Source organism: Myripristis murdjan, chromosome 8, assembly GCF_902150065.1.
Source record: "Myripristis murdjan chromosome 8, fMyrMur1.1, whole genome shotgun sequence".
Taxonomy (NCBI): domain Eukaryota; kingdom Metazoa; phylum Chordata; class Actinopteri; order Holocentriformes; family Holocentridae; genus Myripristis; species Myripristis murdjan.
Genome location: NC_043987.1, coordinates 1,203,675 through 1,217,726, shown reverse-complemented (window position 1 = coordinate 1,217,726; position 14,052 = coordinate 1,203,675). Strand labels below are relative to the sequence as shown.

At 41.6% G+C, this 14,052-nt stretch overlaps 1 protein-coding gene and 1 long non-coding RNA gene across 6 annotated transcripts in view; one reads left to right on the top strand and one right to left on the bottom strand.

The window, feature by feature from the left end:
- Nucleotides 1-1,708: 1,708 nt before the first annotated feature.
- LOC115363445 (myosin-11-like) overlaps nt 1,709-14,052 on the bottom strand; it is a 68,849-nt gene continuing 56,505 nt past the window's right edge. For 3 of the 4 annotated variants that reach the window (XM_030057662.1, XM_030057664.1, XM_030057663.1), the window contains exons 38-44: nt 13,223-13,351; nt 12,665-12,753; nt 11,743-11,866; nt 9,889-10,097; nt 9,521-9,629; nt 7,755-7,927; nt 1,709-4,022 (exon numbers count right to left, since the gene is read on the bottom strand). In XM_030057662.1, coding sequence (XP_029913522.1) covers nt 3,803-4,022; nt 7,755-7,927; nt 9,521-9,629; nt 9,889-10,097; nt 11,743-11,866; nt 12,665-12,753; nt 13,223-13,351 — 1,053 coding nt within the window. In that variant the 3' untranslated portion in view covers nt 1,709-3,802. Of the gene's footprint in view, nt 4,324-7,754; nt 7,928-9,520; nt 9,630-9,888; nt 10,098-11,742; nt 11,867-12,664; nt 12,754-13,222; nt 13,352-14,052 lie in introns of all 4 variants that reach the window. The other variant, XM_030057665.1, reaches the window with a different exon arrangement.
- On the top strand, nt 8,702-10,200 carry LOC115363446 (uncharacterized). Of its 2 annotated transcripts, none has more exons than XR_003928589.1 (4): nt 8,702-8,771; nt 8,886-8,953; nt 9,040-9,101; nt 9,605-10,200. It is a non-coding gene; the product is annotated as an uncharacterized LOC115363446 (long non-coding RNA). The 2 variants fall into 2 exon arrangements; XR_003928590.1 differs by having other exon boundaries at nt 9,177-10,200.

The window sequence follows — 14,052 nt, the reverse complement described above, 5'->3', positions numbered from 1 at the left end:
ATTTTGGATGCATTAGTTATGCTGACTAATGCATCCAAAATTGGTGTTTTCCTTTCTACAATAACTGAAAACGGTAAAGTAGGTTATTCTACTGTTAGAATTTTTCAGAAATAGAATCCTAAAAACAATAAAAAATGAGCCAAGTTATCACTACATTAGCCTACGGGTTCAAGAAACATGTCATTTTAAGATTTGGGCACATTAGCAAGTAAATGTGTATGTTGGTTACATCGGTGATACATCAGTGAATCACCAAAAATGGTGATTCTGCTAAAAGAGCACACGTGCCTCTGACCTTTCATCTGGCTGGAGGTGTGCACCTCTGGCTTGCACTCTGGCATTAAGACCAAAGCAGGCGGACAGAGGATTCTGCTGAAGGCTGTACTCGCTCCTGCCAGCCTCACATAACACATGCACATTTGTGTTTGTGCTGCTTGTCTGTTTCTAAAAGTGACTCTAGTTTGAGAAATAGTTGCAATTAACATACAAATAAAGAAGCCTAGTTTATGTAGCTATTTGAAGCATGGAAGAACTGAGATCACAGTCCTGAAAGGATGTAACAGCAATTTAATAGCACTTAACTGGTTTCACATAGTAGAATCCTGTAAAGCAATCGTGGAATGGATTATGTGGAGAAAAAAAACCCTGACTTATGTCTCCATATCATTCATCTCTAATATAATCGCTAATTTTATATATGTCCATGTGTCTGTGAGGCACGCAAATGTAGAAATCACACTACCTAATCTGAATGATTCAAATACAATTTCACATTTCCAAATAAATAAATTCTCTCTTGAATATTCCAAAAAACACAAACAAATATAGGAATAGTAGAAGTGCACAGTTTTGTGATAGAAATGATATCATCATAACATCAGGCTTCTGCCTACTGAACATACTGGCTTCCTGTTCTCTCCAGACTCTCTGACCTTTATGTTACAGAGCAAATGACTGGCCTGTACAGGTGACAGGATTAAAGGGACACTTAACCCATAATGCATCATTTTTGTATCGCGTACTCACTGTGTGCCTTTGAGTCGCTGACGAGGGAAGTTTTACTCACATGCCTTCATGATAAACTTGATTTCCACAAAGTGCAACCATCCAAACTGCTTGTCCAGTGAAACACACGGTCACTTCATGAGAGGGTTTTGCAGAAATGGTCTTTGCAGCAAGATCTGAGTAAAAATATGTGTTTGGAAAGCACTGAGCTCATGACTGAACACCAGAGACGTGGAGTCTTTTATTATTTATCTTTTTTTTTTTTTTTTTTTTGCTTCATATTTAATGAGTGTTCCTAATGTAATGGGTACTACCGGATAAACATGAAATTCACATGATGATATGTTTTCAATGTCCTGTACACACTTTGTAACGCATCGGTTATAAATAACAAAAATCTGTACTTAGAAATAATATAAAGCCATTAAAACACCAAAAAATAATATTTCTTTCCAATCTTAGGCCAATCAGTGAGATTTTATGGTGATTTGCACATTTTTCCATAGTCGTGTAATCGGAATACTAGATGTATAAGTGGGGGTGGTGGGGGGGTTATGTTTTATTTAAAGGGCTATTTAGGTCATCAACAAAGAAACATAAAGTACCTGAAACATAAACTTTGGTAACAATTTTGTGGAGGTTTAAACTGCTGGGGTCAAACATAAAAGATGTTTGTAAATCTAAACATAACAGGAGGGTTAAACAGAACTTTGGACATAGCTTTGCTGTTGTAAAACTGGAAAATCACAGAGCCGTTTTGTTTTGTGTTCAACTGAATCAGAGATGGAAAACACACCAGCCATTTGCCATGAAGGCTTGTGGGTAAAACTTTGTTCATCAGAGACTCAAGGCAGCGCACAGCGAGTACGTGATACAAAAATCATTATGGGTGAGGTAACAGCAGGGCAGACTGAGTGGGATCAGCTTCTCCATAATCATAATCAGCTTTTTACTTCTGCTGAGATAATACCTGGACAGACGTTGTCAGGGACATGAACTGGAAAAAACAAGAAGTGTTGCTATCCAGTGGAGGACAGAGAATCCCAAATCTGTGCTTTTCTGAAGTTTGTCAGTTTGGGAGTGTAGAGTTGCAAATTAGATGGTAGATTAAACATCAGCCTTCATTCAGGCCTCTTTGATGTTGTTCACAGTTCATTCTTTTGTCTGACTGAACTCTGTCGGACAGATCAGCCTCTCCTGTAGACGACTGATATCTGAGGCTGCTAACCCCACTGGCCAATGTGCTTCCTGAGCACTCGTGAAGCAGAAGGGCTGGCTTTTTAGACCAAAATGCTGATGTTTTTGAAATGTTTTTGAATTCAAAATCTTTCAATCTTTACATTTTTGGGCCAGAAAATGACAAGAACTGGTGTTGGGGGGTTTCCCCAAGAACTGTATTCAGGGTGGAAAAGTCTCCGAACAGCATGTAGATTATCATATCACACTAAAATAAACCAGCAAGACGAAGGATAACTGTGATCAGAATAACAAAACATGGCTGTGCATACATGTCACAATCCAATCAAAATGGCTCATCAGAATCAATTAAGCTTAAAATCTTCCCATAAACAACTACTGATTAATTCGGCAATAAATATATAATCAGTCACACTGCATCATATCCATTATATCAGTGGTGGATGAAAAACAAAAACTATCAGTCTAATCTTAATTAGGACTTCTCTGAAGCTCTTTTCACAGCACACTTAGGCCTGGGCTAGTCCCCAGTTAGCCCTGGGATTAATGCCTTTTCACACTTACAGCTTACAATGTGGAATATCCCCACTCTTACACCTTGGCTACACTGAACATGTATCGTATGCGGACTGTCTGCTGAGCGGATATGCTGCAAAATGTCTCTTTCTGGGCAGCACACAGTCAGTATAGAGTTGTGTGATAAGTCACAGGCAAAACAATCCGCTGAGTGTGCATTATGGGAGTGTGAGCTCATGATTGTGGAGGATTGCTCAGGATAGTGTTTGCAGGTTTGGACCATGCAGCACAGTGCTGTGAAGAGTTTGTATGACATGGATAAAGGAATATCAGCAGACTACAGTGGGCTGTGAGGGATGAAGCTACTACACACCTGCCAGCTGGTACTGGCAAAATCAATGCTAACAGGGGGATCAAAACAAACGCTGACAGGCTGACCAAAGTCCTCTCCTGAGTCATTTCCTGTGTACTGGCACTTCAAAATATTGACTTTACAAGAAAATCTAAACATAAAAGTGATCTTTTTTATGTGTGTAGAGTGGATCTCTGCGACACATGTACACCACGTACATGAACCACTGGTGAAGCCGGTGTCACTGATTATAGTTAAAGCACAGTGTTGCAGCATCCGCACTGCCTATGTTCCACATTCAGTGTAGCCAAGGTGGAAGCCCAGCACTAAGTAAAGCCCACTCCAGAGCAGGCGGGCCCTGATTTTCTGAGGATGTCTCTGAATAAGCAGGGTAAAGATCTGCAGTGTGAATGGAGGTTAGAATCCAGGTTAGAACAACTTTTGAAAGGTCGCCAATCAAGACTTAGAACAAATGCAACAGAATACTTTTGTAAAACAAAAGAAAGTTTGTTGTCCAATCAAAACAAGCTAGAAGTGCTACAAGTGTTGTGAAGACATCAACCCTGGTCTTTGATTTTCAAATGTGATTCCTTAACCCAGGGCTAAGTGTTAGGCCTTGGTTAATAAGCACTAGTGGGAATCAAGGCTAAGCTATAAGCCCTGGGCTTAGTTAGCCTTGGGCTAAGGAACACAAGATTGAAAAGAGCCTAAGTGTGAGTGTGTGTTGGCCCTCTACTCCTCAGAAGGGTAGGCATTGAAGCCTCCATCCAGAGGGGGGCTGAAGGCAGAAGGGGAGGGGGAGCGACACTCCTCCTCCTGTAGCTCCACTGAATTCTCCTTGATGCCGCTCCTGCGGCTGATGCTCCCTCCATGTGTGATGCTCCTCATCATGCTGCTGCCACTTCCACCGCTGCGGGGACTACTGCTGCTGAACGCCACCTCCCCACCACGCCTGGGTCGCCCCAAGGGACAGGAGAACGAGGGATGGAGGGGGGGAGGGGTCAGAGGAAGATGAAGGGCAAAGGAAGAGGAAGACTTGAGAATGGAGAGCAGGGAGAGTTTGGTAGCTTGTCGCAAAGCCAAAATTCAAAAGAAGGTTGAAGCCCCTAACAGCTGAAGGGTTGGAAGAACTAGAGACAGGCGAGGGAATAAGGGTGGTGAATCAAAATGAGAAACTCTAAACCCATGAGAAAGAGATAAGGGTCCCAGGAAACTGAGTGTGAAAGCAGGACAGTCTGAGGGCAGATCAGTGTCTGAGGACAGAATGGAGACAGGAGCAGCCAGACATGACAGGAGGAAAAGGACATTTAAAATCACAAATTATCTAATGTCTCCATAGATACTGTGGAAGTCTTAAAGGGATAGTTCACCCGTTTTGATGGGAAATTATTTGATGTGATATTATGTGTGATATTATTTCACCCCCGCCCCCAGCTGGCTTTCAGCTGTCGTGCCAAACACTAGTGTGTGTCTTTGATGGTGCCTCGGGGGGGAATACCCATGGGCCAGACAGGACTAACAGAGGTCTGAGGTGGACTTAAGGGTCGTAGGCGGGGCTTACCTAGCTTTGGGCAGGGAGATGGTGCAGCTGATACAGATGTCAGCACAGCAGCTCACTATTTTTAACAGAACACAACGGGGCAGGTTTGCCAAAAAAACTGAAAAAACAGGTGTCAGTCCAAGGCAGTGAAAGCTCACAATGCACAAAGTGGCATCCAAAGGAAAAAATTCCGTGGTTCAACCTGACGGACGGTGTCCTGAGCCGGTGCCCTGCCAGCAGTGAAGAGCCCGCCCAGGACAGCGTAGTCGTGTTGCCAGAGGCAGATTCAGTCGCTGACTTATTTGGCATTACACTGATTCTTGAGAATTTGGATAAATCACGTCCCACTAAGAAAAATGCTATTTCTGTTGGAAATTTGCAACATTTTAATGAATAAAAAGAATCAAAGGCATAATCAGGGGGTCCCTTTCACATTTGTAAGGTTCTTTTATAGGTTTATTTTTAATTTGTATTAATTTAATGATTATATGTTGGCCCATGGCCTACAAAACCAGTTGTCCTCGGATAGGAGATAATCATTTCAACTTGATTAAAACAACAAAAAGTAATAATTTCATTGAATAATATCTTTACCACATGAAAGAGTACATCATAATATTTATTAAAAACTACAAACGATGAGTTTTGAACAATATTTACTATTATTTTGTGGTTGCTCAAAATGTGTCCCAGATATTTGTCACCACCGTCAGATATTTATTTAAAAAATAATAATAAAAAAACTACAAGGTCAATTACATTCCTGAGGATTCCTTTTCAAACCTTCAGCTCTACTGCATGCTTCAAGACCGCTCAGGCTCCTGGAAGTTTGCTATTTTCTCTTAAATCTCTTCATATTTTTGGACACTGCTACTGTCACAACCATAACATGTCAACACCGTCACTTCTGTATAAAAAATATTAAATTAGATTATGGAATAAATGCATACTTTTTAAGAAGAGGTCTGATGCAGGTAGCAACAGGGCGAAAACAAGCTGGCTAATGTGAACAACTCATGCTTATCATGTGAAAGAGCAGGTTTTTGTCTCCACCGTCAGACGTCACCACCGTCAGGTTTTCTGTGTGACGGTGATGACTGAAGTCTGAAAAATGCTTATAACAGAGCTCAGGATTGTTATTTTTTGTACCAAATAGTTAAATAAAGTTGTTAAGCAAGAAGCCATTGACTTGAGTGGTATAAATTTTGGAATTGTATGTTTTAATGAGGCGACTGTCACCACCGTCAGATTAGTGTCACCACCGGCAGAGGCAGTTATATTGGTTTTAAATGAATATGCTTACAATATGTTTCTTTGGTGCTGTTGAGTTATTAAAGTAATAGTCTCTTGAATACAAAAATATGTTTTTCAAATTTAAAAAAAAAACATTACGGTGACGGTGTTGACAAAAACAAAGTAGCCTAATAACTGGAAAAACCTATTTTATGAAAAAAATGCAAAATGAGGAGGTTGCACCGGTACATTGCTGAACAGCCAAGACCTTGGTCTATAATGATATACCTTCAGATTTTGTAATTTAACTCACTTTTTTTTTTTTTCAAAATTAAAACCTGTTTTATCCAAATTCCCAAGAATCAGTGATTAATATATTTTGCTAGTAAAACAGTGAAACGACATCAGCTGAATATATCTTAGCCGACTTGTGTTATGGTTTGCTTGAAGGCATTAAAAGTAATTCCAGTATGGCTATTTTAAGTTAATCGTCTGGTTATGTTGAGTCTGGTTATGTGTGTTGTTATTAATACTCACTGCTTCCTACTTCCCAATCGCATGCATGTGACGTTTATACCAAGGCGGCATGTGATGGGCGGATTATAGGGCAGACTCAGGGCTGTCAGCTGCCGGCCTTTAACATGTCTGGCTGGTGGATAACCCTCACTTGCAGTGGTACGATAAAGGAAAGCCAGCTATTGTGTCTGAGTGCTGGATACTGGCTGGGTGAAATAATATCATATTTTTTCAAAATGGGTGAACTGCCCTTTTTAGGTTTATAGTAAACAAGTAGGGCTGCATGTGACTTTTCTGAAATATATGCTAGTATTATAATTATTGTTGTTGTTGTTGTTGTTGTTATTGTATGCTAATATACGCAACTGTTGCAGCTGAGGCTGGGGTGGTCTACGTAATACATATGCTGAATGTTTCACTGGAAATCAATTAGAAAATTTCCTTTTTCTCCGTTTTTTTTTCGTGCTTATTTGCTTGTTATCTTCTCCATTTTTTGTGACACATGAATCTGCTCAGGTTTCAAATGGCTACAGGTGAAGCAGAGTTCTACATAGGGCTACATCTACCACTAGGATACTATGGGCTCTATCTTGCACATTGTGCTACCCGTTGCCACTGCCCGCTACAAGTGAATTATGCATTTAGCAGCTTCCACTATCCCTAAACGGTATCTTGCGGCCACACTACCCGCTATCCATTATGCTGACTCCGTTATTTGTGCCTGGAGGTGTGTCCGTGGGCGTGTTTATGCGCTTTCCCTACAATTGCTATCTTGAGCACACACTTTAGGGAAAGCGTATAGCAGGTCCTCAGAACCACCCACCCATTTGGGCTTTTACAAGAGCGCGCCCAGGCGGCTTCAATGCGCGTCCACTTGGACACATGTGGACGTGCACATGCGGCTCCACCTCCCCAATTAACTGGCCTATAAAAAGCCACCTTGCTTTAGCCTCAGTTGAACCCCTGAGAAAATGGCAGAGATAGTACTAAATCTCGACCTTCCTCTCTCCATCACGGGTTTCGGTTTGTGGATTTGGGATAGCGCAGCCTGCTCTTAAAGGCAATGGCACCTGGCACACTGATTGGTTTAACTGGTGTAATGCTCAAACCACGCCTATGCATAATGTAACGGGTAGCGCAAGTGTTTTACGGATAATGGCAGGTGTGCAAGATAGCAACTTTTGCGGGGGAACGCTTCTCACGCAATGCTAAATCCCCAAATAATGGGTTTAGGGACTCTGATGCAAGATAGGGCCCTAAGTCAGAAAGGGGAAGAATTTGGGAGACCTCAGGCTTCTAAAAGTTATGCTGAGAATTTCAACTGGTGATCTTTCTAGTCTCAAGCCTACTCTGATTTATCCTGTGGTTGCCCCAGTTTGGTGTTGCTGGTTGTACCTGAGCTTGCTCTTGAGGGAAGCCACCTCTCTGCTGAGGGTGTCGTTGGCCTCAGTCGACTCTTCCAGCTCCCTCTGCAGCTTCCTGCGGGCTGCCGCCACCCGCTGAGCCTCCTCCTCCGCCTCCTCCAGCTGACGCTTCAGCTGCTTCATCCGCACACTGGCCTTCTCTGCCTGCTCACAGGTGAGAAATGGACCGGAGAAGGATCAAAGACAAGATGATGAGTGGCAAAATAAGAAACTGTTTTCCCATGGATGATCCTAAGACATTTATGTATGCCACAATCATCTTCCACTTGCTCTATTGTGCAGCTTGGAACCAAGCAAGCTATTGAACCTTTGCTTTGATATCTCAAAAAGTAACAAACTGATTTGCATGAAACTTGGTAGAAAGGTTGATCATGAGCATAGGAAAACCTTATCAATTTTTCACACTCACTGGCAAAAGTGGGGTTTGGAAATGGGCGTGGCATGTAACTTTCTAACAGATTCCCTCAACATCATGAAACTCTGTGGAAAGGTTGATCAAATGGCAAGGAAGCACACATTAGCTTTTCACACTGATTGGCTGAAGGGGGGCGTGGCATTAGACAGAATTAAGTTGTATATCCAACGTGAATATAACGTGGGTAAAACTTTCTTCATCTTCAACGTGAATATCCAACACATGGAACTGGCATATTTAGACAACTGCTGCTGAGTGCTTTTTCTAGTCTTCAACTGTGTTCTGGCTACTAAAGCACACATAACTTAGCTAAGTATTTTGCAACAATTTTTAAATTGGCTCCATGCACTCGCTTGTCTAGTGTCTACTGTGTATGTGTTGTATATATTGCAGATTCACTGTGTGATGTATTGTATATCTATTTTGTTCAATAATCTCAAGCTGGTGTTCTCTGTTTGGTGTGGGTTGTTTCACCTGGCTGGGCACTGGGAGGAGTTAGACAGGGGAGGTTATTTAAGGAGAGGTGTGTCCAGTTAGGATCCCTTTGTTTGAGCCTTGCCTTGCTGCCACACAGTAAGTTTGTGCATTTTGTTGTTCTTCAATTGATGTTAAACCCTAGTTTTCTTCCTGTGTTAAAGGGTCCTGAGTTTGTACTTCCATTTTATTTGTTGTTCATATTATTTACAGAAATTGGGGCAAAACCTAGTTAATTGAAGCCACATAGACTTTGTTTGTCCTCAAAAGAGTGAATTACTGTGAGTATAATGATCAAGAATTCAAGTTTTTAAGTTTATATAACAGTATTTGTTATTTATTGCTGATTTGTCTTGTTTGTAATCAGACTCCTGAGGGTTATGATAAAGAAAGCCCAGGCCTCTCCTTTCATTGTGGATGCATTAAAATGTAAGCATCATATTTATTTAAAATTGACTTTAATTGGTGTGTAGCAATGCATTGAACCTTTGTTATTTTGTATAGGAATCATCCGTCCATCCATCCATCCATCTACCCCCCTGTTATCCAGTGCTCAATAAATGGTTAAACGGCTCTTGAATCCCTGTGTTTAAATGTTCACACCATTCCACAATTCTATGACCCAGCTTTCTCTATTATATCTAGTTGGATAATACTAGACAGTCTTTTTCATATTTCGTTATTTATATATTTATGTATTTATTGTAAAGGTGCAGATAGTTTATGTATATCTTCATTACAACCTGCTAGAGGACACATGGAAATTAGCTTTCAGCTAAATCTGGTCCAATCTGGTGCCAAATACCCGTGCCACTATCCTCACACTGGAACATGTAGAGTGAGGTTACCTGATCTTTGTATTGCTGTGCCTGCTTCCTCTCATCCTCCATCTGAATGGTCAGATCCTTAATCTTCTTCTCTTTCTGACGCAGACCCTTGGCATTGGCCTGGCGTTCTCTACACAACAAGATGGACACAGTGTCATAATGTCATCACAGCACTTCTACTGTAATACACATGGAGTAGTCAGTTAAGCTGTGAAAAAGAAAACAGCCTTTACAAACTGAATGATTCGCATTCAGGTTAAACCCAGGATGACACCAGTGCTATTTCCAGTTATAATAATAAAACATTCATTCATACTCATGCATCTCCCATACCTGAGATGTGTGAATTGGAACTGTCCTTGAACTCCATTTCCCAGCATCCCACCTACCTGTTCTCAATCTCCAGCTTCTCCTCAGCCTCCCTCAGCTTGGTCTCCAGGGCGGTGACAGTGGACTTGAGTTTGGAGCGGCCCTGGCCCTCAGTCTCCTGCAGTTTGACCTTCAGCTCTCGGTTTTGTCTCTCCAGCTGCTGTCTGGATCCCTCCTTGCTCTGGGACGAAGAGCGCTCAGCTGCCAGCTCGGCACCCAGCTGGTCCATCTGAATGACACGAGGTTATGATCACAGTCGTTTTAGTGAGCATGTGAAAGTACAAGAAAGAAACACACAGAGCTTAAAGCAATAAAGGCTTTTGTGTCTGAAATGTGTTTGTGTGTGTTGGGGAGGGGTTGTCAAAAGACAAAAATATTATAGCACTAAGTCTATCAAACCACAAAGGTTGCAGAGAAACATGACACACACTCCTCTGTAGAACACTCCACACATGCTTATCCTGGTGATCATTGTTTTGCTTTGCCCTGATTGGTTGTCATTAAAAGAACCAGTCATCAGAGTAGAAAACACACGACGCACAACTCTCATCGAAGAGGCTTGCAGAAAGTTTAGCTGTTACAGGATTTCATCGGCTGCAGCCTCACTCTCCTAGTCAGACAGTACGTATCACTGACTTTTTTTATGTAAGTGTAAATATATTTAATGCTAGAGTGGATATATACCACATATCTGCGTATATGCACCACTACACCAGTGACTGATATGTACCTCTGGCTATTTTTAGGTCAGTATGTGGTCAATCCCTCTACCCAGAGGTGGGCACATGCCATATACCTGTGCATACCTTCATTATTAGTGGTAGTGATCAAACATGGGTCTGCAAGTGTGAATCAATAGTTGTTGTAGTTTATATTGTGGGGTGGGTGTCACAATGTCTAATTAAGTATTTTTCTATGATGTTTTCTTTTTATGCTATTTTCTATGATGTTTTCTTATGCTGTGTTGTCTGTGATGTTTTTATGCTGTGTTTTTTTCTGTTGTTGCTGTATTCTGTATTTATTTTTACTGTAAGGCGACCTTGAGTGCCATGAAAGGTGCCATAACAAATAAAATGTATTACTATTATTATTATTATACTCACCTCACACACACACACACACACACACAAAAAAACATGGCTTAAAAAAACACTGGTTGTGGGATGCGAGAATTAAACTGACTTTATTAATTTATTTTTCTTCTGTTGGAAATCTTTAACTCCTCAATACAATTTAAACATATAGGAATTTTTCTTTCTGGAGGTGCCAAGAGATGCATCAGCATCTAACACAGAGGCATAGAATTTGTCAATTGCCAGATCCTTAATTTATCCACTCTAGGGCTATCTAACCCATTTTGAACTCTCTAGTCTGCTCCAAACTTGATCGTGTCCACTATGAGCTCTGCTTATTCCACTCAAAGCCCTCTCAAAGCCCCATCTAGACCACAATGAACTCCAAACTCTATCTAGTCCACTCTGAACTCGAGTTTACTTCAACATTTATCTAAGCCCCATCTCATCCACTATGAACTCTATCTAGTTCACTCCAAATTTTATCTAGTCCACTTTGAACTTAAATGTAGTCAACACCGAACTTCCTCTAGTCCACTCTGAACTCTATCTAGTCCACTCCAAACGTCATCCAGTCCACTCTGAACTCTATCTAGTCTATTCATTAGCATGGAATTAATAAAATCTTACTACTGTCTAGTGTTTCATTCATGAGCTCAGTGTGTGCACAGACTCTCAAACGCACTAGTACTAATACTCACATTGCTGTAACTGTGACACTCAACTCAGCATACACTCTGTATAATTAGCCCTTAAGCCCTATGTACTCCACTCTAAACTCTGTCTAGTCCATTCTCCTACCAGCTGCTGGTTCTTCCTCAGCCGGTCATTGAGGCTCTCCACATTAGCCTGCTCCTCCTCCAGCTCCTCCTCCAGCTGGCTTATCTTCGCCTCCAGACGACGCTTTTCATCAGACAGCAGTGACCTGGATGGAGGACAGAGACAGAGACAGAGAAGGAAACAGGATGTAGGATGAGAAGGGAGGCAGGAATGGGAGGAAAGGAAATGGAGGAAGAGGATGCAAAGGGTACAGGAAGTGAGGAGTAAGGGGAAGGAGCAGCAGGGGAAGAAGACAATGATTGTCTCAAACAGTGACAGAGGAATGGTCCAGCAATATCCCAGCATTTCATTGTTCTACCTCCAACACCCATGACAATTTTCCCAACAGCGCGAGGGAACGAGTAAGTTAATGATATTAACAAGTTCTGGAGATGATGCATGCTGAATTCCTTTGGTACATACACTATTTGTCTTGCTCTGTGAGCTTGAAATATGCTCAAACCACGCTGGTGTGTGATTAGCGGGACCCACCTCCAGAGGTGGGGCTGGCACGCCGCTATGACTCGTCTTGAGCTGAGGATGAGGTTGTGACGTCACTTTGACCCGATTTCACTATATAAATACTACATAAATAACACTATATAAATATCCTTAATGAAAAATGAAAAAATTAAACTACGCTGGTGTGATGTGTCATCACCCCCATGCTGTGTTGGGGAATGTTGGGGAGCTATGCACGCGCTGCTGCCAGATAACACAGGCGTGTATGCACAGGGCCTTACACTGCTGTTGTGTGGTCACAGGGATACTGCAAGGTCACTGACATTCTGATTGCACTCATACATTTTGGTTGGTTATAAGTTCTGGTGTTTTAGGAATTGGAGGAGGATTGGAAATTGCGCTGAATGAGAGTCTCTAAATGTCATTCGGCCATGCCACTCACTTCCCAGAGGAGTTACTGGCCAGTTCTTCAGACAGCTCGTCTCTCTCTGTCTCCGCCTGTTTACGAGCCTTCTCAGCTGCTGAGAGCTCCTACATGGAGAGAGATGAATACAGAAGGTCAATACAACATAGGAATGAACGTAAGGCTATCACCAGAGAGAGCAGACAGAAGTAAAGGACAGGTGAAAGTCATGAATTACAGTCACTCATTACTGTAACAGTAGGTTTTTCTGTGATAGTCACAAAATGAAACGTTTTACTTTTAGTAAACTATGCATTGACTAAAGGTACATTTTACATTTTAAATGACATCTGTTTCAGACTAAGACAATATAACCCAAACTTAGATGTTTTTACTGCTTGGGAAAGAACATATTTGATAATATTCTGCCTTTATAATTACTTTACTTGGAGAAAAGTTTGAATGTGCTAGTTTTTATTTTTGTAGATTTTTGCACCAGTAATTTTACTCAAATAAAATTTATAGACGGCACTGCTAATTTTTAATTAACATTGGAAGGCAGCACACTGGTGCTCAGATGAAGTCTGCCCGTTTTACCTCGTGCAGCTGGATGATGTCGGCCTCCATGGCCTTGGCCCTCCTCTCAGACTCCCTGGCCGAGGAGATCACCTCTTTCTGAGCTGCACGTGTGTCTTCCAGCTCCCTCTGGAGCTCCTTCGCCTGGCCCTGCAACCACAAATGTAGGGTTAAGGGGCGATCACATTAAATTTGATTCATCCGGAGAAAAAACTTTGCCCCAAGAATATGGGTGTAGCAGGGTCTGTGTTCACCAACTGTTGTTTGGAGTGAAGTGACCGTATTCCTCTGCAGATAGATATGAATATTTTTTTTCCAATGCATGTGTTTGAATTTACATGAATGGAACGTCAAAGTCAAGTGTGAACCTGACCTTAGACCTGCCCTTAGGGGAATCTCCGCTACCATGGTAACTGTCAAGCCTTGGAGGACTGGGTGAGCGAGTCAGCAGTGATGGTCACAATGCTTTGCAGTTGTCCTTTATTTCTGATGCAGCGTCAACTTGGAGGAGGGGCAAGTATGGGTAAACCAATATCCATATAAATACAGTAATGGAAATTCAATGTATCTGTCATATTACATATTGTTCTATAACTGCCTTTATCTCTGTAGAGCATTGATACTACTACAATAATAATAATAATAAACCTGATGATCAGGAACAGATTTTTCAAAAGCAAAAATTGCTGCAGGCCAATTAAATAAATACTGACATAATACAATCATCTGTAGCAAACTTTGCGATGTCCTCGAGTCTGTATTTCTACTTGTAAAAAGCAAGAAAACGTGGGCTGACTGCATAGAAGGGCAAGTGTATTCCATGTCTTCCCGCTCCTCTCCCCCTGATCTCC